General features: G+C 42.8%; 2 protein-coding genes and 1 long non-coding RNA gene across 8 annotated transcripts in view; 1 reads left to right on the top strand and 2 right to left on the bottom strand.

Annotated features, from left to right (window-relative positions):
• Positions 1-4,343, bottom strand: LOC127919535 (uncharacterized). Of its 4 annotated transcripts, XR_008103250.1 has the most exons (4): positions 1,316-4,343; positions 964-1,163; positions 584-887; positions 1-355 (listed from the first exon to the last, which is right to left on the bottom strand). It is a non-coding gene; the product is annotated as an uncharacterized LOC127919535 (long non-coding RNA). The 4 variants fall into 4 exon arrangements; XR_008103252.1 differs by having other exon boundaries at positions 660-1,163; XR_008103251.1 differs by having other exon boundaries at positions 1-279; positions 584-1,163.
• Positions 1-15,798, top strand: part of LOC118375764 (STE20-like serine/threonine-protein kinase) — a 35,113-nt gene extending 19,315 nt beyond the window's left edge. Inside the window, exons 13-20 of one of the 3 annotated variants that reach the window (XM_052503217.1) lie at positions 4,353-4,445; positions 5,081-5,152; positions 6,414-6,543; positions 7,553-7,677; positions 8,022-8,213; positions 10,634-10,759; positions 12,333-12,446; positions 12,894-15,798. In XM_052503217.1, the coding sequence (XP_052359177.1) occupies positions 4,353-4,445; positions 5,081-5,152; positions 6,414-6,543; positions 7,553-7,677; positions 8,022-8,213; positions 10,634-10,759; positions 12,333-12,446; positions 12,894-13,040 (999 nt within the window). In that variant the 3' untranslated portion in view covers positions 13,041-15,798. The remainder of the gene's footprint in view (positions 1-4,352; positions 4,446-5,080; positions 5,153-6,413; positions 6,544-7,552; positions 7,678-8,021; positions 8,214-10,633; positions 10,760-12,332; positions 12,447-12,893) is intronic. The other 2 variants (XM_052503218.1, XM_052503219.1) reach the window with 2 other exon arrangements.
• Positions 15,799-15,936: 138 nt separating this feature from the next.
• LOC118375766 (collagen alpha-1(XVII) chain-like) lies at positions 15,937-23,779 on the bottom strand. Its single transcript, XM_052503213.1, has 10 exons — positions 23,768-23,779; positions 23,658-23,717; positions 23,319-23,369; positions 23,100-23,207; positions 22,816-22,901; positions 22,656-22,665; positions 18,981-19,155; positions 18,544-18,705; positions 16,553-16,822; positions 15,937-16,358 (listed from the first exon to the last, which is right to left on the bottom strand). Exons 1-10 carry the CDS (start codon positions 23,777-23,779, stop codon positions 16,309-16,311), a joined length of 984 nt encoding a protein of 327 aa, XP_052359173.1. The 3' UTR covers positions 15,937-16,308.
• Between the last annotated feature and the right edge of the window lie 178 nt (positions 23,780-23,957).

Consider the following 23,957-nt stretch of genomic DNA (forward strand, 5'->3'; position numbering starts at 1 on the left):
TAGAGGGCAGTGTATGTTAGTGTTGCACGGTATACCCAAACGTCAGGACTTTTTCTATACTAGAACATGAAAAAACGGTTTAGTGCTAGAATTTTTGGTACTTTCGGTTCTTCTGTCAAATGTGTCTCACGTCGTTTACTGATTGAGAGAGGATCAAGTCTGTCTATCAGCACAGCCCGGTCCACTTATAGCGTGAGAGCACCGTGCCTGCTTCACTTACCCATTGCTGGCTGTAGTCTGTCCTGAGGAACCACTGCTCACACTGGGAGTCTGGGCTGCCTCATGTTAGCTCTCCTCTCATACTGGCTCCAGTCTGTCCTGAGGAACCACTGCTCACACTGGGAGTCTGGGCTGCCTCATGTTAGCTCTCCTCTCATACTGGCTCCAGTCTGTCCTGAAGAACCACTACTCACACTGGGAGTCTGGGATACATCCTGTTAGCTCTCCTCTCATACTGGCTCTAGTCTGTCCTGAAGAACCACTGCTCACACTGGGAGTCTGGGATACATCCTGTTAGCTCTCCTCTCATACTGGCTCTAGTCTGTCCTGAAGAACCACTGCTCACACTGGGAGTGTGGGCTACATCATGTTAGCTCTCCTCTCATACTGGCTCCAGTCTGTCCTGAAGAACCTCTGCTCACACTGGGAGTCTGGCCTACATCATGTTAGCTCTCCTCTCATACTGGCTCCAGTCTGTCCTGAAGAACCTCTGCTCACACTGGCAGTCTGGGCTGCCTCATGTTAGCTCTCCTCTCATACTGGCTCTAGTCTGTCCTGAGGAACCTCTGCTCACACTGGCAGTCTGGGCTGCCTCATGTTAGCTCTCCTCTCATACTGGCTCCAGTCTGACCTGAAGAACCACTGCTCACACTGGGAGTCTGGGCTGCCTCATGTTAGCTCCCCACTCATACTGGCTCTAGTCTGTCCTGAAGAACCTCTGCTCACACTGGGAGTCTGGGATACATCATGTTAGCTCTCCTCTCATACTGGCTCTAGTCTGTCCTGAAGAACCTCTGCTCACACTGGGAGTCTGGGATACATCATGTTAGCTCTCCTCTCATACTGGCTCTAGTCTGTCCTGAAGAACCTCTGCTCACACTGGGAGTCTGGGCTACATCATGTTAGCTCTCCTCTCATACTGGCTCCAGTCTGTCCTGAAGAACCTCTGCTCACACTGGAAGTCTGGGATACATCATGTTAGCTCTCCTCTCATACTGGCTCTAGTCTGTCCTGAAGAACCACTGCTCACACTGGGAGTCTGGGCTGCCTCATGTTAGCTCTCCTCTCATACTGGCTCTAGTCTGTCCTGAAGAACCTCTGCTCACACTGGGAGTCTGGGCTGCCTCATGTTAGCTCTCCTCTCATACTGGCTCTAGTCTGTCCTGAAGAACCACTGCTCACACTGGGAGTCTGGGCTGCCTCATGTTAGCTCTCCTCTCATACTGGCTCTAGTCTGTCCTGAAGAACTACTGCTCACACTGGGAGTCTGGGATACATCATGTTATCTCCCCACTCATACTGACTCTAGTCTGTCCTGCTCTAAGTGTCTGGGCTGTATCATGCTAGCTCCCCACTCACGCTGCGCAGAAGTTAACACACTGGAATAATGCAACACAGCACGTAGAAATTGAGCAACTGTTAATTACTGTTCGCAAAACAATGTCCATTACAGGCTAGAACACTACAATGTAATCAGATCACTTTTTTTCGCTTCCAGCTTTGTAGGCTAACTTTCCTTGCTAGCTTACAGCTGAAGTCCACATCAATTCACCACCCTAGTACTCTGTTTGTGATAATAATGCAAACCATAATGCAACACATGCCGATATCAAAGCTGATTTGTCGCCAAAAACCACACGGTCGTTGCCAAACACGTTATTCATTCACTTGGTCTCCCTCGCCTCGGGTCTCTCCTGTCAGTGTGTTTGAGTGACGTCATTAAGTGTTAAAGACACTGCGCACACGTTTATAAAAGAAGATAAAACAAGGCCACGAATGGAAGGGAAATGGATTGTTTGTCATCTGTTACCACGTTAAATCAGCCAAAACAAGCACTCACTCCCAGGGCCTGATTTAATACAGGTGCTTACAGGGGCCGATTCCTCGGAGCCCAAGAACATAAGGGGCCCAAAAGGCAGAGCCATTTTTTTTAAATATATATAAGAGGTTAGGGTTAGTTGATTCATGCATGGCTATCTGGATCAAGTGCCATTCTGTACATTTGGCAATGCGCCTTTTTTTAGCCATGGTATCGTTTCTGATATTGAGTATCGTGATGGTATCAAGTACCAAGTCACATTTTTGGTATCATGACAACACTAGTGTGTGTGTGGTATGTGAATGTTGTAACTGATGCTGTAAAGGTCTGGCTGTGTGTGTGCTTGCGGTGTTCAGTACATTTGTGGAAAAGAAACATGTTGATCCGTCATAGATTAGGCTAAGCAGCGATTGGACTCTCATTGGCTGTCTGGGATTTGCAGGATTGTTTTCACTACAATGTCTTGCTGTTACATTTGACCTTTTAGTCATTTAGCATACTCTCTTATCCAGAACAACTTACAGTCAGTCACCTTAAGATAGCTTGGTGAGAATATCACCGTTGTCACAAGTACATTTCTCCTCAGTAAAGAAGCTATCAACAAAGTCAGTGCTGGTAGGACAAGACGACAAGGAATAGTTGTCTTTTCAACAACAGCAACACTTATTGACAGACAAAAAATATACTAAGCTACTCTTGCAGAAATGAGTTGTTTTCCCAGGCTATCGATGAGCTCTGTTGAACTGGATCACTAAGAGTGGTTTTAATATGCATGATGTACTGTTGAACTGGATCACTAAGAGTGGTTTCGATATGCATGATGTACTGTTGAACTGGATCACTAAAAGTAGTTGATATGCATGATGTACTGTTGAACTGGATCACTAGAAGTAGTTGATATGCATGATGTACTGTTGAACTGGATCACTAGAAGTAGTTGATATGCATGATGTACTGTTGAACTGGATCACTAGAAGTAGTTGATATGCATGATGTATTGTTGATCTGGATCATTAGAAGTAGTTGATATGCATGATGTACTGTTGAACTGGATCATTAGAAGTAGTTGATATGCATGATGTACTGTTGATCTGGATCATTAGAAGTAGTTGATATGCATGATGTACTGTTGAACTGGATCACTAGAAGTAGTTGATATGCATGATGTACTGTTGAACTGGATCATTAGAAGTAGTTGATATGCATGATGTACTGTTGATCTGGATCATTAGAAGTAGTTGATATGCATGATGTACTGTTGAACTGGATCACTAGAAGTAGTTGATATGCATGATGTACTGTTGAACTGGATCACTAGAAGTAGTTGATATGCATGATGTACTGTTGAACTGGATCACTAGAAGTAGTTGATATGCATGATGTACTGTTGAACTGGATCACTAGAAGTAGTTGATATGCATGATGTACTGTTGAACTGGATCATTAGAAGTAGTTGATATGCATGATGTACTGTTGAACTGGATCACTAAAAGTAGTTAATATGCATGATGTACTGTTGAACTGGATCACTAGAAGTAGTTGATATGCATGATGTACTGTTGAACTGGATCACTAGAAGTAGTTGATATGCATGATGTACTGTTGAACTGGATCACTAGAAGTAGTTGATATGCATGATGTATTGTTGATCTGGATCATTAGAAGTAGTTGATATGCATGATGTACTGTTGAACTGGATCACTAGAAGTAGTTGATATGCATGCATTGTCGACATCATCATGCCACAAGAAATGAGTCTTTATAAACTAGTCTTACTTTCAATATCTTACGTTTCACAGGGCAGTTAAGTCCAGCTGACAAAGATGATATATTCTCAATCTTGTTTGGAAGGGGTCTCCTTGTTTAGCATTGACAGTCGTGTGAATGTTTTCGATGTTTATCCATGTGCACCCCAGTTCGTCCTCAGTATTAATCCCATAGTGTGTAAGAGGATAGCCCAATCAACACGGCAATCCAATGTCTATTTATAGAAGCTAGCGTTTTACTGACACACCCGCGGTTACAGTAGATCTCTCTCTCATCGGGTTTATATAACCTGTGTCTGAAACAGTCACTTCTCATCACCGGAACCCAGATCTGTAGCCTATGTGCTGTATCCAAATGATTCTGACGGGGCTATAGTCCGTGATGTTGGTTTATGTAGCGCGCGCTTACAAATCTGGCGTCAGGCGACTTCTCATAGACTTTGGCGAATGAGTTGAAACACAAATCCATATCAAAGCCTTGTGGTTGTGTCTGTGTTGTTTCTGCTGTCCCTGTGGTGTGTTTGTTTGTGGGCTGCCTCGTGCCATAGTTCAAACAGGAAATGCGACTCACGCCCAGGCACAGGAGGAACGCTATCGTGAAACGGGGGAAAAAGGACATAACCACAACTCCACGTGAAGAGGTAGTTTGCTGTGGGGAAAGTGTTGGTGTGGCTTTCTGACATGGACTGTCCCTTCAATGTCAGTCTACTATTCTTCTGTTGGCTGCTTTCAAGACCACTGTCATTTAGCCCCTTTGGGAATTTTTGGGCTACTCTTCTTTTTTTTCTTCTCCAAAACTTGTCTTTTGTGTGGTTTGTTTTTGGTTGAAAATAGAGTTTATGTATGTATTATTTTACAGTCGATCATTTTCATTCAAAACATTCATCAAGTAGGCTTACAGTATCTTCCAGCACAAGTTACAGTATAGTCCAACACTATTGATGTGTTTTCTAACAATCCACCCACCTGTGAATCACAGTGGAACACATTGCCTGTATATTACGGGGGTGTAACAGTGTGTCGGTGTAATGGTTAACTTAGCCAGCAATGTTTATGGATGAGTGGCTGATGATTAGTAGAGTATTATCTGTTGTGTGGCCCAGGTTACTGTGCTGTATGGAGCCCGAGTGCCAGTCTGCTTGTGCACCATTGCCAACTCCTTTCCCCTTACGGTCATACATGATAACGAGTGTTGGCAGTAATGCAACAAACGGACTGGCATTCAGGCTACATTATGATTTAGTAGAGTACAGGTCTAATCTGTTGTGATTGACAGGGAGTGGCCCAGGGTATGATTCTATCTTTTCAGTTGTCCTCCTGCACTCTCTTCAACGCCCCCATGCAGGATGTAAGTAGTAAGATGCCCCCCTTGGTTTGAAATGTGTTCTCTTCCTGCTCTCTCACATGGCAGTAGATTCACTCACTGACTTTGAGACTGCAGGTTTTATATCGGTGTGTGTCTGTGTGTGTGTGCAATGCTTTGTGGGCCTTCTCCTTTCCTTATAACCTGGACTGATCAACATGCGGAGGGCTGGTTTAAAGGGAATGCAGCAGTGTTCTGTCGTGGGATTTGACCGACACATTTCTGTAGAGGAGATGTCATCAACCCTGAACTTAGCATTTCAATCAACCTGGAACTTAGCAATGAGAAAACAACATTCCCAGTGCATTGCCCATAAAACGAATCAATTCCGCCAGTCGACGTCCGGTGCTCTACGTTTTCGATGACCCAGTCTACTTCCTGTCGCCACGTTGTTGCCGGCTTCCACAGTGTGGTACATTAACTCAAGCCGTACTTATCCCCAGGTAAACTCTTTAAATATATTTTTTTATGGAAACCCATAGTCCAGACCCCATACAGTAGGGTTGATCAGATTATGCGTCTGTCCTGGTGGGGTGGGGGGTGGGGGGTGGGGTAACATCAACAAGCTAGACCTGTCTGCCAGCCTCAATACTCTAAGGTGACTCTCTCTCTCGTGCTGTTGGAGTCGACTGGGGGAACGAGAGCAGTTGAGGTGAGGTGAAGACAGCCATTCCAAAATGACGGACAGACATGTGTTGTTTGGCATCGCCAGCCTGTGGTTTTTGTTTGCCGTGCTTTTACGGTTGGTTTCAATCTCTCTTCTGTTCATCTCTTAAACTGTACCGACACAGTTCTCTCCTGGTGTTTCTTCATTTACTCAAGTGACATTGTAGGCCTGGTTTTAGGGCTGTACTGGCAATCTGAGTAAGTGTAACAACTAATCAACTACCTTAAGAAATGACAGCGTGTTCTGTGACTCCTGGTGCGTTTTGGTTCTGTGAATTTGGTCTCAGTTGGCCTGCTAATGGCGTTTTTCATTTGACTAAATCACTCTCTCTCTTCTTCTGTCTGGATCACACAGTGTATAGCAGAGGTACTCTGACCCTAAGAGGTCCGGAGCCTGCTGGTTTTCTGTTCTGCTTGATAATGAATTGCAAACACCTGGTGTCCCAGGTCTAAATAAGTTCTCAATTAGAGGGGAACAATGAATATATGCAGTGGAACTGGCTTAGAGGTCCAGAGTTGCGTTTGAGGGGCATATAGAGATTCTTCACTTATCCAGCTGTCTTTCCCTCTTCTTCCTCAGGAGCAGGAGTTCCTGCAGAAACAGCAGCAGGAGCTGGACTGTGCCCTGAAGAAGATCATCCAGCAACACAAACACGAGTTGGCCACCATCGAGAGAGACTGTCTTAACCACAAACAACAGCTCCTCAGAGGTGAAGATGCATCTCTCGGCGTGACACATAGACTATAGATAGGTATTCAGTCATAGCACCTTCTCAGAGGGGAGAAACCGGCCTTAACCACAAACAGAAGATGTGTGAGATGAAGGTAGCACAGATGCACATTGCAGTAGGATATATACAGTACCTTACAAAGGTCAGAGTCACCACATAGAAACACAGTCTACCCTAGCCGCTATCACCAGCGTACTTAAAGGAAATGTGGTAAACTTTACTGTATGTGTGTGAGATGGAAACCGCAAACCCACAGTGACACAGTATATAACTGAAAACAGAAGCTCTACAGAGTTCAACCTAAGGCCCCGTCAGGCCTTGACTAGTTGAGCCATAAGACACGGGAGGGGGGGTATATGGCCAATATTAAGCACGACACAACACGGAGTGCCTGGACACAACCCTTAGCCGTGGTATATTGACCATATACCACAAACCCTGAGCTGCCTTATTGCTATTATAGACTGGTTACCAATGTAAAAATACATGTTTTGGCATACCCGTGGTATACTGTCTGATTTACCACGGCTTTCAGCCAATCAGCATGCAGGGTTCGAACCACCCAGTTTATAATACCTATTGATGCTGAGAATTTAATATGAACTGAACAGCAGCCCACTAACCCTGCCTGGTCAGATTCCAGTCATCCCATACACATCAGCTTACAGAAAAAGCTCCACAGAAATGTTCACAAGCTGTAGGCCTTGATGACTTGCTGATTTTAATGGTATGAACCATGTTAGAAAGGGGAAGAAAATCAAAGTCTGAAGGAAATGTCTCACAAACACATTCCAAGCTAACCAGTTAGTCAAATCTAGTGACATGTGTTGTTGTTGTTGTTGTTGGGTGCCAAGATTCGTCAACCTCAAATACAAAGGATGAAAGATGTGATTACAATGGTGGGGTTTTGTATCTGGTAATAAAATGCTGAACTTCCGTGTAATGCAGTGTTTCCTTGTACTGAGTTTGTGTGTTTTGCTCCTGGCAGCACGGGAAGCAGCAATGTGGGAGCTGGAAGAGCGTCACCTACAGGAGAAACACCAGTTGTTTAAACAACAGCTGAAAGACCAGTACTTCATGCAGAGACACCAGCTGCTCAAGAGACACGAGAAGGTACAGTACAGCTTCCAGACAGACAAAAACAACAGCCGATTCAGGATCAGATCTCATAAGCCTAGTCCTGAACAGAACCACTAGGAGCAAAATACCTGAACAGTTTGGGGGATAAAGTGAGGCATAATACTGAATGACTAGTTTTGACTCATGACACCTTAGATCAGATTGGAAATATGCCTGGGTATATCTGTTTCTGCATTCAACAATGATGTGTCATTGTTTTGCCAAATGCGGACTGAGTAATGTTGACAAGACATCTACATGCCTAACACTCTCTCCATCTCTCTCTCTGTCCGTCTCTCTTTCTCTCTGTGTCTGTCTCTCTATGTGTGTGTCTGTAGGAGATGGAGCAGATGCAGCGCTACAACCAGCGTCTCATTGAGGAGATGAAGAACAGGCAGACACAGGAGAGGGCCCGCTTACCCAAGATCCAGCGCAGCGAGGCCAAGACTCGCATGGCCATGTTCAAGAAGAGCCTCCGAATCACTGGAGGCCCCATCACACCCGAGCAGGAGAGGGAGAAGGTCAAACAGGTGAGAGATCAAGGTCAAAGAACACATAACTGAGAGTGGAAACCTATGTATTTAAATGTTATTTTCAAAGTATAATCAAATCAAATTTGATTGGACACATACACATATTTAGCAGATGTTATTGATCACATACACATATTTAGCAGATGTTATTGATCACATACACATATTTAGCAGATGTTATTGATCACATACACATATTTAGCAGATGTTATTGATCACATACACATATTTAGCAGATGTTATTGCGGGTGCAGTGAAATGCTTGTGTTCCTAGCTCCGACAGTGCAGTAGTATCTGACAGTTCACAACAATACACACAATCTAAAAGTAAAAGAATGGAATTAGGATGAGCAATGTTGGATTGGCATTGACTAAATACAGGAGCATAGAATACACTGTATACATATGAGATGAGTGAAGCAGGATTAAAGTGACTAGTGTTCCATTATTAAAGTGGCCAGTGATTCCATGTCTATGTATATTGGGCAGCAGCCTCTGTGATGCCGGGTTGAGTAACCAGGTGGTAGCTGGCTAGTGATGGCTATTTAACAGTCTGATGGCCTTGAGATAGAAGCTGTTTTCCAGTCTCTCGGTCCCAGCTTTGATGCACCTGTACTGACCTTGCCTTCTGAACGATAGTGGGGTGAACAGGCCGTGACTCAGGTGGTTGATGTCCTTGATGATATTTTTGGCCTCCCTGTGACATCGGGTGCTGTAGGTGTCCTGGATGGCAGGCAGTGTTCCCCCGGTGGTGCACCACCATCTGGAGAGCCCTGCGGTTGCGGGCGGTGCAGTTGCCGTACCAGGCGGTGATACAGCCCGACAGGATGCTCTCAATTGTTTATCTGTAAATGTTTGTCAGGGTCTTAGGGGCCAAGCCAAATTTCTTCAGCCTCCTGAGGTTGAAGAGGCTCTGTTACACCTTCTTCACCACACTGTCTGTGTGGGTGGACCATTTTAGATGGTCAGTGATGTGTACGTCGAGGACCTTGAAGCTTTCCACCTTCTCCACTGCGGTTCTGTCTGTGGATAGGGGGGTGTTCCCTCTGCTGTTTCCTGAAGTCCACGATCAGCTCCTTCATTTTATTGACATTGAGGGAGAGGTTATTTTCCTGGCACCACTCCACCAGGGCCCTCACCTCCTCCCTGTAGGCTGTCTCGCCGTTATTGGTAATCAGGCCTACCACTGTTGTCATCTGCAAACTTGATGATTGAGTTAAAGGCGTGTGTGGCCACGCAGTCATGGGTGAACAGGGAGTACAGGTGGGGGCTGAGCACACCCCTGTGTTGTTTCCTACCTTCACCACCTGGGGGCAGCCCGTCAGGAAGTCCAGGACCCAGTTTCACAGGGCAGGGTTCAGACCCAGGGCCCCAAGCTTAATGATGAGCATGGAGGGTACTATGGTGTTGAAGGCTGAGCTATAGTCAATTAACAGCATTCTTACGTATGTATTCTTCTTGTCCAGATGGGATAGGGCAGTGCGATGGCGATTACATCGTCTGTGGATCTATTGGGGCAGTAAGAAAATTGAAGTGGGTCTAGTGTGTCAGGTAGAGGTGATATGATCCTTGACTAGTCTCTCAAAGCACTTCATGATGACAGAAGTCAGTCATTTAGTTCAGTTATCTTTTCTTTCTTGGGTACAGGGACAATGGTGGACATCTTGAAGCAAGTGGGGACAGCAGACTGGTATAGGGTGAGATTGAATATGTCCGTAAACACTCCGGCCAGCTGGTCTGCGCATGCTCTGAGGATGCGGCTTGGGATGCCGTCTTAGTTGGCATCCTTGCGATGGTTAACACGCTTACATTTTTTACTCACATCGGCCACGGAGAACGAGAGCCCACAGTCCTTGGGAGCGGGCCGCGTCAGTGGCTCTGTGTTTTCCTCAAAGCAGGCGAAGAAGGTGTTTAGCTTGTCCGGGAGTAAGACGGCGGTGTCCGTGATGTGGCTGGTTTGCCCTTTGTAATCCGTGATTGCCTGTTTGACCCTGCCACATACGTCCCGTGTATGAGCCGTTGAATTGCAACTCCACTTTGTCTCTGTACTGACGTTTTGCTTGTTTGATTGCCTTACGGAGGGAATAACTACACTGTTTCTATTTGACCATATTCCCAGTCACCTTGCCATGGTTAAATGCGGTGGTTCGCACTTTCAGTTTTGCGCCAATGCTGCCAGCTAATGAGGGATTATACACATTGCTTTCTGTGGAGAAAGAAGTAAAGTCTCAGAGCTTGTTGATCCAAGTCAAAGGGACTTTCCCAGGCACTGAAGGATTTACAGTACATTAGGCAATGCTAGGTCAAGCTTGAGACTCCCAGTGCAAATTAAGCATGTATCAAGTTCCAACTGTAATTGGGCCTATTCTAATACTCGTGGGAGTTGAATAACTGAGATGTTTCTGTGTGTTTGACAGTTTGCAGCCCAGGAGGAGAAGAGGCAGAAGAATGAGAGGCTCCACCAGCACCAGAAACATGAGAACCAGATGAGAGACCTGCAACTGCAGTGTGACGCCAACATCAGGGAGCTGCAGCAGTTACAGGTACACTCTCAGAAATAAAGGTGTAGATTTGTTCCTAAAAGATTACAACTTATTGTCACTGGGGTTGTACCCTGTAAGGTCCTCCTTTATACTTTTAGTTATGGGTACATGTTTGTACCCACGTTCATACCTCAGATAGTACCCTTCTCCACAGGTACAAAAGCATGCTTTGTGCTTTTATAGTATATAGTACCATCAGTGACAAAGCTATTTCTTCCTTGTAAGTGGCAAAAATGGACCTCTACCATTGGCCACTTAAACTTGTACAATATTTCCACTCACGGGTGGCCAAAAATAACGATCTGAAAGGCACTCCAACGCTGTGCCAAGCCTCCAATACAATTTCCCAATTTGCCTTTTTGATTGAATTGTAGAGTTACCACCCATGACTGTATTTGTTAGTAATCTTTCATTTTCAGTCATGTGGCCTTCACCAAGTGAGTTCCTAAGCATATATTACCATTACATTTAAACTCTTTATGACAACACATGACATATCTCACGAGGCCTTATTTTGAGGCCTAGTTTTACTCTAATACAGTGTCATGAAACTCATGGTTTATAGGACACATCAGGCCTGCTTCCAAAATTACCTGATTTTTGGAAAATTCTGTTTGAAGCATTTTGTCCTTATTCCCTCCTGTTTCCAGGAATCTTCAGACTGTGATTTCTAGGAAACCTGGGAAATTCACCTGAATTTTGCGAGTCTACCTGCAAGTCATTTTATGCTGGTTTGCAAAGTGATTGGTAATTCCTATTGGAATCCACACATCCAACTGTTGGAATTGTACTCACCTGCAACCTGCATTCATAATGACTGCCAGAGTTAGGAACATTTTGAGGAGACTACCTAAGCCATTTAAATTGGAACAACCATTTCAGTAATGGGAGACAAAAAAATCAAACTAACTGATTGGATTAGTTTAGAAACATTTATGTTATTTATCTTTTTGTAGCATAAGATTAATAAATATATGTACATGCAAACACAGATATTAAACACAATTATTTAAAAAAATCAACCTGCAGTTGAGCATGCTGGGAAATATGAAGATAATAATTATGGTACAAATGTGGCTTTTTGGGATACCACCCCAGTGACAAAGCCGTTAGTTCCTTTTAGGTGGCAAAAGGTTAGCATTGTATGCGTGTTGAGGGTAAACAAAATACATTTGTAACCTGGGAAAATAGTCTTCACATTGTACCCCTTTTTTGAGTGTGGTGATTGTACCTTTTTATATTCATAATATGGGTAACAAAATTACAAAAATGTACCATTTATACTCTTTGTCTGCACATGTACCCTAAAAGGTATGAAACAGTACCATGTGAGATCATTATGTTTACCTCTGAAGCCACATTATGCGTATTTTGATATTTTTGTACTCCAGGGAACAATACCGTACCCTTATTTCTAAGAGTGTATGGTATAAAATATATAGCGCACGCATGCATGCATATCAGGGAATCTGCAATTGCACAAGGAGCAATAGAAAACGCACACCAACACACTTTGATTCGTCTGTGACTCAGTATACCGTGTAACACCCAATGTGTGTATTGTGTGTTTCAGAACGAGAAGTGCCACATCCTGATAGAGCACGAGACCCAGAAGCTGAAGGAGCTGGATGAGGAGCACAGCCAGGAGCTGAAGGAGTGGAGGGAGAAACTACGACCCAGGAAGAAGGTAACCATCACACCAGTTAACCCTTGACAGGAAATGATTTATCGTTCTATTGAATATTTGGCACACATTTTGTTTCGGAGATGGAGATGCTTGTCGTTGAAACACATGGTGGCAGGTAGGGTGGGAGGGAGCCGAACGGTTCGAGTGTTGGGCCAGTAACCGCAATCCGCTAGTTTGAATCCCAGAGCTGACAAGGTGAAACATTTTCCATGTGTCCTCGAGCAAGACACTTAACCCTAATTGCTCCGCTGACAATGCCTGACCCTGACTGTGACCTCACTCTCTGAGGGTGTCTCAGGTGGATATGTAAAAAAGTCAAATAAATCAAATAAAACACGTGTATCTTGTACATGTGTGAAACAGTCCAAATATAAGCCGCCGCCAAATTATTATTCTGTGATCTCTTGCTTGTGATCCGCTCGCCGACCATTTGTCTGTTGTTCTTAGGCTCTGGAGGAAGAGTTTGCCAGGAAGCTTCAGGAGCAGGAGATCTTCTTTAAGATGAGTGGAGAGTCAGAGTGCCTTAACCCCTCAGCCCAGAGTCGCATCTCCAAGTTCTACCCCATCCCCAGTGTCCACTCCACTGGCTTCTAGGAGTTAACCCATTCATGGCACTCCGGATGGACATGAACATACATCCACACCCACATATTAAAGGCACACTCAATGAATAGATACACACACACACACACACACACACACACATACATACATACATACATACATACATACATACATACATACATACATACATACATACATACATACATACATACATACATACATACATACATACATACATACATACATACATACATACAAATAGAGTGGCGCACACACACACACATACACATACAAATAGACTGGCTCGCACACACACACACACACAGACTAATAAGACTGAGCCTCTGCTGCCTTGCCCCATCTCCACTGATGACAATCAGGGGGACGAAGGGGCGATATCTCCGAGGGGTGTGTTTCTACCCCTCTATCGGCTTCTGAACGAGGATGAGACAGTAGCCCTCAAGCTACAGACGGTGTTAATCATGAAGACCCTTTTAATGGTGATCTGTTATACATAATTTACCCCATTTTCATTGTATAGGGAGGGTCGTGTTCAGTCGGGCACACCGTAGCAAGAGTTGGAATTTGTGTTCTTATTGTAGAAGTAGTACCTCCCCGTTTTTCACTCCATTTCAAATCATTTTCTACTGACTGAACAAAACCCAGTTTTATTTCTTATAGCTTCCTCTTTTGAAATAAGTTATGAAGGAGATTCTTGACATTATGCATTTTCAAATTTGATACTTTGGCACTGTGTTCCTCAAATCTTAGCCTCCCAAGTCACTAAAGTGTCTCAAGGCAGATTCTATTATTTTTTATTATTGCTGATTCCTTTTCATTTGTGAATTTTTTTTTTTTCTTCCTTGAAGAATCTAGTGCCTGTATACTTTTATTTCAATGGAATGGCTTTTCAAATGTAAGCTTCCTCTGGAGGAAAAAAACTATTGCTGCTCGATTTTTATCCCATTAGTTATTTGCACTAAATCAGGGCTGCCCAACCCTCTTCCTGATTCAGATAGTTAGGGTCTTGTTGAGCAGCTAATTAGTAGAATCAGGTGTGTTAAATTAGGGTTGGACTGAAAACCCACAGGACGGTAGACCTCCAGGAAGAGGGTTGGGCAGACCTGCACTAAATAAAAAGAATGAACATTTTGTACCAGAAGTCTAATATAATGAACTTATATATTCAATATCTATGGTAATGTTTGAGAGAGCTCATGATCTGATAAGAATGTACTTTTGGTAAAGGATGAAAAGCACATTTCTTTTATAATGAATCTTGACAAAGGCATGATATATTTTATATGCAATCACACGCATCTTGACAAGATATTGAATTTAGTTTCCAATGAACTAGGGAGTGACTGCCTGAAGTTGTGCATGAATTTCAATGCAAGCTTGACTTCTTATGTTATAATTATGGTATCAAATGTTTTTTTTTGGAGCTTACTAACAACAGTTTGGGATTTATATTTTTCTGTCGGAAATGGTTCCTTTCTTCTAGCCTGGAATCCAAACTGAATCACTACTTTCACTGTTGTTTTACTTGTACATTGGTGAAACGGTTGAGATTCCCAGGCTAGTATCTTTCTTCAGGTTTCATGAGCATGCCTTTCATCTTCAGCACAACTCTTGAGATTTGTTTCTCTCTTTTTGTAATTTGGCGTAGTCGGCGAGTGGCCATTTTGTTTTAGCATACCAAGGAGGGGTTATTAATATGGTGTTTGTTTATATATCCAGACAGAGACAAGGTTTTCACTGTGGTTACTCAAATGGGGGCGTTATATAATTCGATAGAAATCTGTGAGGACCTATATGAAGGTCTGTTTTGTTAGAATTTCATGCAAATGTTTGGTATGTCTGTGTATTGTTTATGAAATTGCCTCCCATTACCATATTCTTCAGTTGATCTGCATGGCTTTTGGGTTTGTTTGTAAGGAAACTATGATACTGTTTTATTATCATTCATACTAGCTAATAGCCTTAATGTTTTCAACAAAACGTATGAAGATACGGTATTCATGTTGTGGCCCTCTGTGTAGTTATTTTAATCAGACTTAGTTCAAGTCCCGCCCCAAGTGATCTTTATATCCGTATAGCCTCTACTGTATCATAGTCAAATGTTTTGTTCGTTACTTATTTAATCTAAGGATAATGAATATGACGTTATCATGAGTTGAACAGTTTTGATAACACTTTCAGAACTATAGTTTTAGCTTATTTTATGATAGATATGCATGATCTTCTCTAAAGTGGTGGTAGCCTATAACCTTCAATACAGTTGAAAATCATTTGTTAAAAAGGAACTGTTGGACCCGACTGGTTTAGGCCATCATGACTTCTGATTGGTCTATTTTGTTATCTCACCCTTTTGTGATTGGCTGCAGGAACAACAATCAGTCGATGCCATTTTATAATTGGTCTGTAATAGTGGCAAACAAAAACAAAACATCATATACACAATGAAGGAGTGCTGTGCACCTTACACAAAATGAAGATACTCTGTGGAAATGTATCTTTACGCTACAGTATTGTAGTTTCCTCAATTGTCAAATAGTTCTGATCTGAAATTTAAACTGAATTGAAAATATAATTAAATACCAATCATGTCAGTGTTGTTATTAGTGTCATGATTTCCTTCAGATTTTCAAATTGTATCATGATTGATTTCAGAATGTTGTTTGAAATTGAACTACCCTTAAAAAAATGTGTACTTTATAGTTTATAGAATGACTATGTACTGTAGATTTACATTGTTCTGTAAATAAACAATTTCCTGTATACAATATCATGTACCTGTTTGTTTCCTCAGTGAGTCTATAGCAACAATGTGAACCGTAAGTTCCACTTTGATTAAATAAAACAAGCTTTATTTTTAGGTAGTGATACCAGTACATTCAAAGAAGATTTTGACAGTTTTGTTCGATACGAAATGTGTTTTTCCTCAAGTACAATAACGATAATGGTACAAAAGCTATTGAATAAAAATAGCACACCCCTATTTGTCACATAGTTGAACTATTCTTGCTATCAACATGCAAGGAGGTGAATTAGAAACATACTCCAGATCAAACACTAGTAAAAAACTAGATCATAAAGACGTCTTTGACACAACATAATACATCAGCGCATGGAATTACTGTCCTGTTCAACAGTTTCTCCTGTAGAAAATAATATATTCACATCGGTAATGTCTCCAAGGCATTAGGTCCCCACACATGTATGCTCATGACTCATGACATATTTCATTAGGACTTTCATTCACCTTTTCAATGGGTATTTTAACAATCATATCATCTCAAACACCAACATTCCTCCTCCTTCTGTGCGTCACGAGTGTGTGTTCTCCTGTGAGAAAATGTGAAATCTTAATGAAGCCATATCTCTTTCGCATAACTAGGTCAGATCGACACATCATGCATAGCAGGGACACTTGTATTGAGGGTACTATCATCCTAGAATGGATCCTACTGTAGCATCATGCTTAAGTATGTTGGTAAAGGGAAAACTTGAGTAGGTTTTCTGTGATTATCATGACATACCTTTTCCACTCCAGACCAGGGAGGACTGTCCTTCCTGGGATTCCATCTGGTCCTTGTCAACCAGAATTCCGACTGATTGTATGACTTTGTCTTGCCTGAGTCGCTTAACACAATGGTTTGCAAAGACCTGGCAAATGATCAAGAGCGCAACTCTAAAGATTTCAAAGGCGTAATGGAACAAAAAGGTATCTCTCTCGCCTTTGTGACCTGTATGTCCTATGTCCCCTTTCTGTCCTGGCCTTCCAGGGGGTCCCACAATGTTTCCATGGGCTACGGATGATACATAAGGTTATTTCATATAAAGCCCCACCAATGTTCAATCGTGACAAATTGGACTTCACACTTGGTACTGTTCTTTATTAAAATGTATAATGTGAAATAAAGTACCAGTCAAAGGTTTGGACACCTACTCATGGGTTTTTCTTTATTTTTACTATTTTCTCCATTGTAGAATAATAGTGAAGACATCCAAACTATAAAATAACACATGTAGTGTACTGTAGTGAACAAAAAAGTGTTATTTAATTTACGTTTGAGTTTCTTCAAATAGCCACCCTTTGCCTTGACGACAGCTTTGCACACTCTTGGCATTCTCTCAACCAGCTTAATCAGGGAGTCACCTGAAATGCATTTCAACTAACAGGTGTGCCTTGTTAGAAGTTAATTTGTGGAATTTCTTTCCTTTATGCGTTTGAGCCAATCAGTTGTGTTGTGACAAGGTAGGGCTGGTACACAGAAGATAGCCCTATTTGGTAAAAGACCAAGTCCATATTATGTCAAGAACAGCTCAAATAAACAAAGAGAAACGACATTCCGTCATTGCTTTAAGACGGGAAGGTCAGTCAATCCAGAAATGTTGAAGAACTTTGAAAGTTTCTTCAAGTGCAGTCGCATAAACCATCAAGTGCTATGATGAAACTGGCTCTCATGAGGACCGCCACAGGAAAGGAAGACCCATGGATACCTCTGCTGCAGAGGACAAGTTCATTAGAGTTAACAGCCTCAGAAATCAGCAATTAACTGCACCTCTGATTGCTGCCCAAATAAATGCTTCAAGTAGCAGACATCTCAACATCAACTGTTCAGAGGAGACTGCGGGAATCAGGCCTTCATGGTCGAATTGCTGCAAAGAAACCACTACTAAAGGACACCAATAAGAAGAAGAGACTTGCTTGGGCCAAGAAACACGAGCAATGGACATCAGACCAGTGGAAATCTGTCCTTTGGTCTGATGAGTCCAAATTTGAGATTTTTGGTTGCATCCGCCGTGTCTTTGTGAGATGAAGAATAGGTGAACGAATGGTCTCCGCATGTGTGGTTCCCACCATGAAGAATGGCGAAGGAGGTGTGGGGGTGCTTTGCTAGTGACACTGTCTGTGATTAATTTAGAATTCAAGGCACACTTAACCAGCATGGCTACCACAGCATTCTGCAGCAATACGCCATCCCATCTGGTTTGTGTTTGGTGGGACTATCATTTGTTTTTCAACCGAATAATGACCCAAAACACACCTCCAGGCTGTGTAAGGGCTATTTGACTAAGAAGGAGAGTGATGGAGTGCTGCATCAGATGACCTGGCCTGCACAATCACCAACTCAACTCAATTGAGATGGTTTGGGATGAGTTGGACTGCAGAGTTGAGGAAAAGCAGCCAACAAGTGGTGCTCAGCATATGTGGGAACTCCTTCAAGACTGTTGGAAAAGCATTCCAGGTGAAGCTGGTTGAGAGAATGCCAAGAGTGTGCAAAGCTGTCATCAAGGCATAAGGTGGCTACTTTGAAGAATCTAAAATCTATTTAGATTGTTTTAACACTTTTTTGGTTACTACATGATTCCATATGTGTTATTTAATCGTTTTGATGTCCTCACTATTATTCTACAATGTAGAAAATAGTAAACATAAAGAAAAACCTTTAGGTGTGTAGGCGTGTCCAAACTTTTGACTGGTACTGTACGTTAATGAATTGCATTAATACTGTATTATTCTCACCTCTGATGTATTCCACAAGGTCAGTGGCGTTACTATGGGATCCAAAAACACGGCTGAATCCTGGCGCACCGGGAGGGCCAGGGGGTCCTGGGGGTCCTTGAACAACCTGTGACTTCTCCAGCTGAGACCGGTTCTCAACCACGTCCCTCAACAGACCATGGTCTGCGGGATGGGAAACAATCAAGACCAGAGATAGCATATGCATTTACATCCCATGACCAGCAAACGTAGGACTCTTCATTCATTGACAATGGTCAAATTCAAGTAATCTATTAACTTTTATTGCCTGGTTTAGACCTACAGGGTGGATAATGGCAAACTAACTATTTCTGTACTGTTGTAACTCTAGGAGTCTTTGGATAGTACTGTAAAACCATATCATTATCCACTCAGTAGAAAGCTATTTATGAAACCCTTATTGATTTGACCACACTCACTCTGTATGTAGTCCTTGACCTCCTCCAGCCTGTATCCAGAGCTGCTGTAGGGGGCCTGTCCTGAAGGACCGGCAGGGCCTTGAGGGCCAGCAGGGCCTGGGACACTAGGTGGACCAGGAGGCCCCTGAGCGCCCAAGACGCCACTGTATTCAGCATCTAGAAAGGACAGGCAGAACTGACATCAGTCAAACTGTTAATAGGAATAAATATGCAGACTGTCCAGTAAGTCATTCTGGCTCGAGACCTACGGCGCATTCGGAAAGTATTCAGATCCCTTGACTTTGTTATGTTACAGCCTTAATCTAAAATGGATTAAAAAACGAAAATAAAAAAAATGTCTCCTCAATCTACACACAATACCCCACAATAACAATGAGCAAACATGTTTTTAAAAAATGTGTGCAATTTATTACAAATATAAAACAGAAATACCTTATTTACATAAGTATTCAGACCCTTTGCTATGGGACACTCGAAATTCAGCTCAAGTGCATCCTGTTTCCATTGATCATCCTTGAGATGTTTCTACAACTTAATTGGAGTTCACCTGTGGTAAATGTAATTGATTGGACATGATTTGGAAAGGCACACACCTGTCTATTTAAGGTGTCACAGTTGACAGTGCATGTCAGAGCAAAAACCAAGCCATGAGGTCGAAGGAATTGTCCGTAAAGCTCCGAGACAGGATTGTGTCAAGGCACAGATCTGGGGAACAGACCAAAACATTTCTGCAGCATTGAAGGTCCCCAAGAACACAGCGGCCTCCATCATTCTTAAATGGAAGAAGTTTAGAACCACGAAGACTCTTCCTAGAGCTGGCCGCACAGCCAAACTGAGTAATCAGGGGAGAAGGGCCTTGGTCAGGGATGTGACCAAGAAATCAATGGCCACTCTGACAACTATCTCTGCAGCACTGCACCAATCAGGCCTTTATGGTAGAGTGGCCAGACGGAAACCACTCCTCAGTAAAAGGCACATCACAGCCCACTTGGAGTTTGCCAAAAGGCACCTAAAGACTCCCAGAACATGAGAAACAAGATCCTCTGGTCTGATGATATCAAGATTGAACTCTTTGGCCTGAATGCCAAGTGTCACATCTGGAGAAAACCTGGCACCATGGTACTGGCAGCATCATGTTGTGGGGATGTTTTTCATTGGCACGGACAGGTAGACTTGTCAGGATCAAAGGAAAGAACAGAGCAAAGTACAAAAATATCCTTGGAGCAGGAAATAGCTTACTAGTTAGAGCATTGGGCCAGTAACTGAAAGGTTGCTGGATCGAATCCCCCAGCTGACAAGGTAAAAGTCTGTCATTCTGCCCCTGAACAAGGAAGTTGGTGGTCCTTCTGTAGCTCAGTTGGTAGAGCATGGCGCTTGTAACGCCAGGGTAGTGGGTTCAATTCCCGGGACCACCCATACGTAGAATGTATGCACACATGACTGTAAGTCGCTTTGGATAAAAGCGTCCGCTAAATGGCATATATTATATATTATTATATTAAGTTAAGCCACTGTTCCCCAATAGGCTGTCATTGTAAATAAGAATTTGTTCTTAACTGACTTGCCTAGTTAAATTTAAAAAATCCTTGATGAAAATGTTCTCCAGAGTGCTCAAGACCTCAGACTTGGGTGACCTTCCAACAGGACAACAACCCTAAGCATGCAGGCAAGACAACGCAGGAGTGGTTTTGGGACAAGTCTCAATGTCATTGAGTGGCCCGGACTTGAACCCAATCGAACATCTTTGGAGAGACCTGAAAATAGCTGTGCAGCGACGCTCCCCATCCAACCTGACAGAGCTTGAGAGGATCTGCAGAGAAGAATGTGAGAAACTCCCCAAATAAAGGTGTGCCAAGTAGGACTGGGCGATAAATCAATATCAATAATTATAGAGGTAATTACTTCCCTCAATAACGATATAAAAATGTTTGGATTCATTTTTGATAATGTCGATATAGAATAATTAGGTCCAGCAGTCCATTTCACCTCTGTGACGCAGCAGGAACGTGCGGAGAAGAGACAATATGCACGTGGAGAGGTATACGCCCACTAAAAACCACTTAGCACCTTGAGTGATGGAGTCACCACTATTAACCACGACAAATGAGTCATGTAGGCAAAAACAGTGGCAGTGATAGCCATGGAGAAGGAGCAGCTTCCAACGAAGAAATTATTGGTAAAAAGGGTTAAACTGTTTCAGTCATTTGGAAGTGGTTTGTATTTTTGAAGTCTGACAAAGAGCAGAGCAATGTTCAGTGCAAATTGTGCCGTAGACAGGTGGCTACAAAGTCTGGTAATTACGACAAACCTTTTTCAACATCTGAAGCAAAATCACTCTTTGGAACATATAGGAAGTTTGAGGTTGCGCCACGGTATTGATAAACACCTCTCAAGCACCAGCCAATCTAGGGATGTTCATCCGAAGCAGTCAACACTGACAGCGTTTATACCCTACAAGCAAACATTGAAAAGACAAAGACATCACAAACGTTATTATGCATTGCATTGCTAAGGACATGCTGCCAATTAGCACAGTCGAAAAGGAAGGTTTCAAGAGGCTTATCAATGTAATTGACCCCAGGTACGTGTTCCCTGGCCGCAAACATGGAACAATTTTCCTTAAATATAATTTTATGTGTAGCTCACATAATACATTTTTTAAACTTTTATTTAACTAGGAAAGTCAATTAAGAACAACTTCTTATTTACAATGACGGCCTATCGGGGAACAGTGGTTTAAGTGCATGGTTCAGGGGTAGAAAGACAGATTTTTACCTTGTCAGCTAAGAGATTCAATCTAGCAACCTTTTGGTTACTTGCCCAACGCTCTAACCACTAGGCTACCTGCCACCCTAAACATAATTTGATTAATATCGTGATACTTATCGTTATCGAATGAAAAAATATATATAGATATCGTGATAATTTATTTGCCATATCGCCCAGGCCTAGCGCCAAGCTTGTAGCGTCATACATGCCAAAGGTGCTTCAACAAAATATGAGTAAAGGGTCTGAATACTTATGTAAATGTGATATTTCAGGTTTTTATTTGTAACTAATTAGCCAAAATGTCTAAAAAACGATTTTTTTATTTGTCTTTATGGGATATTGTGTGTAGATTGATGATGGAAAAAATATATTTCATCCATTTTAGAATAAGGCTGTAACGTAACAAAATGTGGAAAAAGTCAAAGGGTTTGACTACTTTCTGAATGCACTGTATGATAGATGATTGGAATATAATGTGTGGCCAAAACCGTGTCCTTTAGCTCTTGCAGAAAAAACATGTGCTAAACGCTAATGTTAGTATAAATTCCGTAGTCAGAACTAGGGTTGCAAAATTCCAGGAACTTTCAATTCCTTTCCAGGTTTTTCTGATGTCCCGGTTGGAGGATTCCGGACTTCCTGCTTTTCCCTTCTGATTCCGGAAATCCTCCAGCCAAGGTTTTGAAAGAAAATTTAATTTATTGAAAGTTCCCTGAATTTTGGAACTCTAGTCAGAGCTCTTACTTTGCAGAAGATAAGAGATGTCACTGTAGGACCCAGGTGGGCCGGGAGGTCCAGCGGGTCCGAGCATGCCCACCATACCCTGCTCTGATGACAGACTGATGCCACAACCAATCACAATCCTGAATTCTTATCATGTGACCATTTTAAATCAATTAAACTACTTACCGAGATCCATCTGTAGGTCCCGGCCCACCATTTGGGAAACACTTGCACACGCTATGGTTAAAGAAGCTAATGGTGTGTGTATGAATCTAAATGTGAATCTGACATGGCTGTGTCACAGTGATTCCTTACCATTCATTAGATTGAGGACTCGTCCAGCCACCTCATGGGTATTAAAGCCATAGCCTCCTCTCCATGGGATCCCTGGGATGCCAGGAGGTCCGATGACGTAGTGTCGCACTTCCTCCCCTGAGAGGGGTACAGATAAACATTGTTGAAGTGATGCTCCAGAGCTTTTGTATAATTTTAGCCAGTAGATTTGAAAATAGTGCTCACGAGCCAAAACAGGTTCCAGTTTGAATTGTTTTTGCGATTCGTATGATATGTTACGAATGTATAAGTGCTTAAGATCCCAGACTGCATCTTTAAAGGGGTGTAAGGGTGTACCTTTTGGACCCGGTTGCCCCTCGGGGCCCTCTGGACCTTGGGGCCCTGGAAGTCCACTGTCCCCTTCTGGTCCTGGACCTCCAGGTTGTCCCTGGGGTCCAGGGAAACCTGGGGAGAAAACAATACAATGAACAATACAACATATACCCAAAAGGATCAGGCCACAGGTGTAGGCTTGGATGTTTAACTACGCCTCTGTTAAATATTTGATCCACCCACCGACACCGGGATCTCCGGGAACTCCTGGTAAACCGGGCTGACCTGGGTCACCTGAAACAGTGATAAAATTGCATTAAGGTCGACATTTTAAGTCTATCACTAAGTCTGCCATGTAAATAGTATGTGACTGAGTCAGTTCATAGCCTACTATGATATCAATCCATCCTTTTGACATGGACATGCCTTTGAAATTGCTTACCTTGGTAACCCTGGGGACCTGGTTTGCATTAGGAAACAATAAAATGATTTACAAGATGTTTGCACATAACCTCTGTTTCAACCAAATTGACTATGATGAAAACACAAATGGTATAGACAGTGAGTTGGACCCCTCTATACCTGGTGATCCCGGAAGGCCAGTTGGGCCAGCAGGTCCTGGTGGCCCAGCGAAGAAGGTTCCTGAAAGGCAACACAGCATTACACGACAATATTACATTGCGTTACATTACGTGACCTTCCATATCATACCATATCATATGGGGCGGCAGGTAGCCTAGTGGTTAGAGCGTTGGACAAGTAACTGAAAGGTTGCAAGATCGAATCCCCGAGCTGACAAGGTAAAAAATCTGTTGTCCTGAACAAGGCAGTTAACCCACTGTTCCTAGGCTGTCATTGAAAATAAGAATTTGTTCTTAATTA

This window comes from Oncorhynchus keta, unplaced genomic scaffold, assembly GCF_023373465.1.
Source record: "Oncorhynchus keta strain PuntledgeMale-10-30-2019 unplaced genomic scaffold, Oket_V2 Un_contig_1690_pilon_pilon, whole genome shotgun sequence".
Lineage (NCBI taxonomy): Eukaryota > Metazoa > Chordata > Actinopteri > Salmoniformes > Salmonidae > Oncorhynchus > Oncorhynchus keta.

What these genes read in the sequence shown, in the direction of transcription:
- LOC118375766 (XM_052503213.1), bottom strand. An exon ending in GGTCAAGGACTACATACAGA is followed by an intron (nt 18,706 to 18,980) that starts GTGAGTGTGGTC and finishes CCCATCCCGCAG; the next exon opens with ACCATGGTCTGTTGAGGGAC. An exon ending in CCTTGTGGAATACATCAGAG is followed by an intron (nt 16,823 to 18,543) that starts GTGAGAATAATA and finishes TATCATCCGTAG; the next exon opens with CCCATGGAAACATTGTGGGA.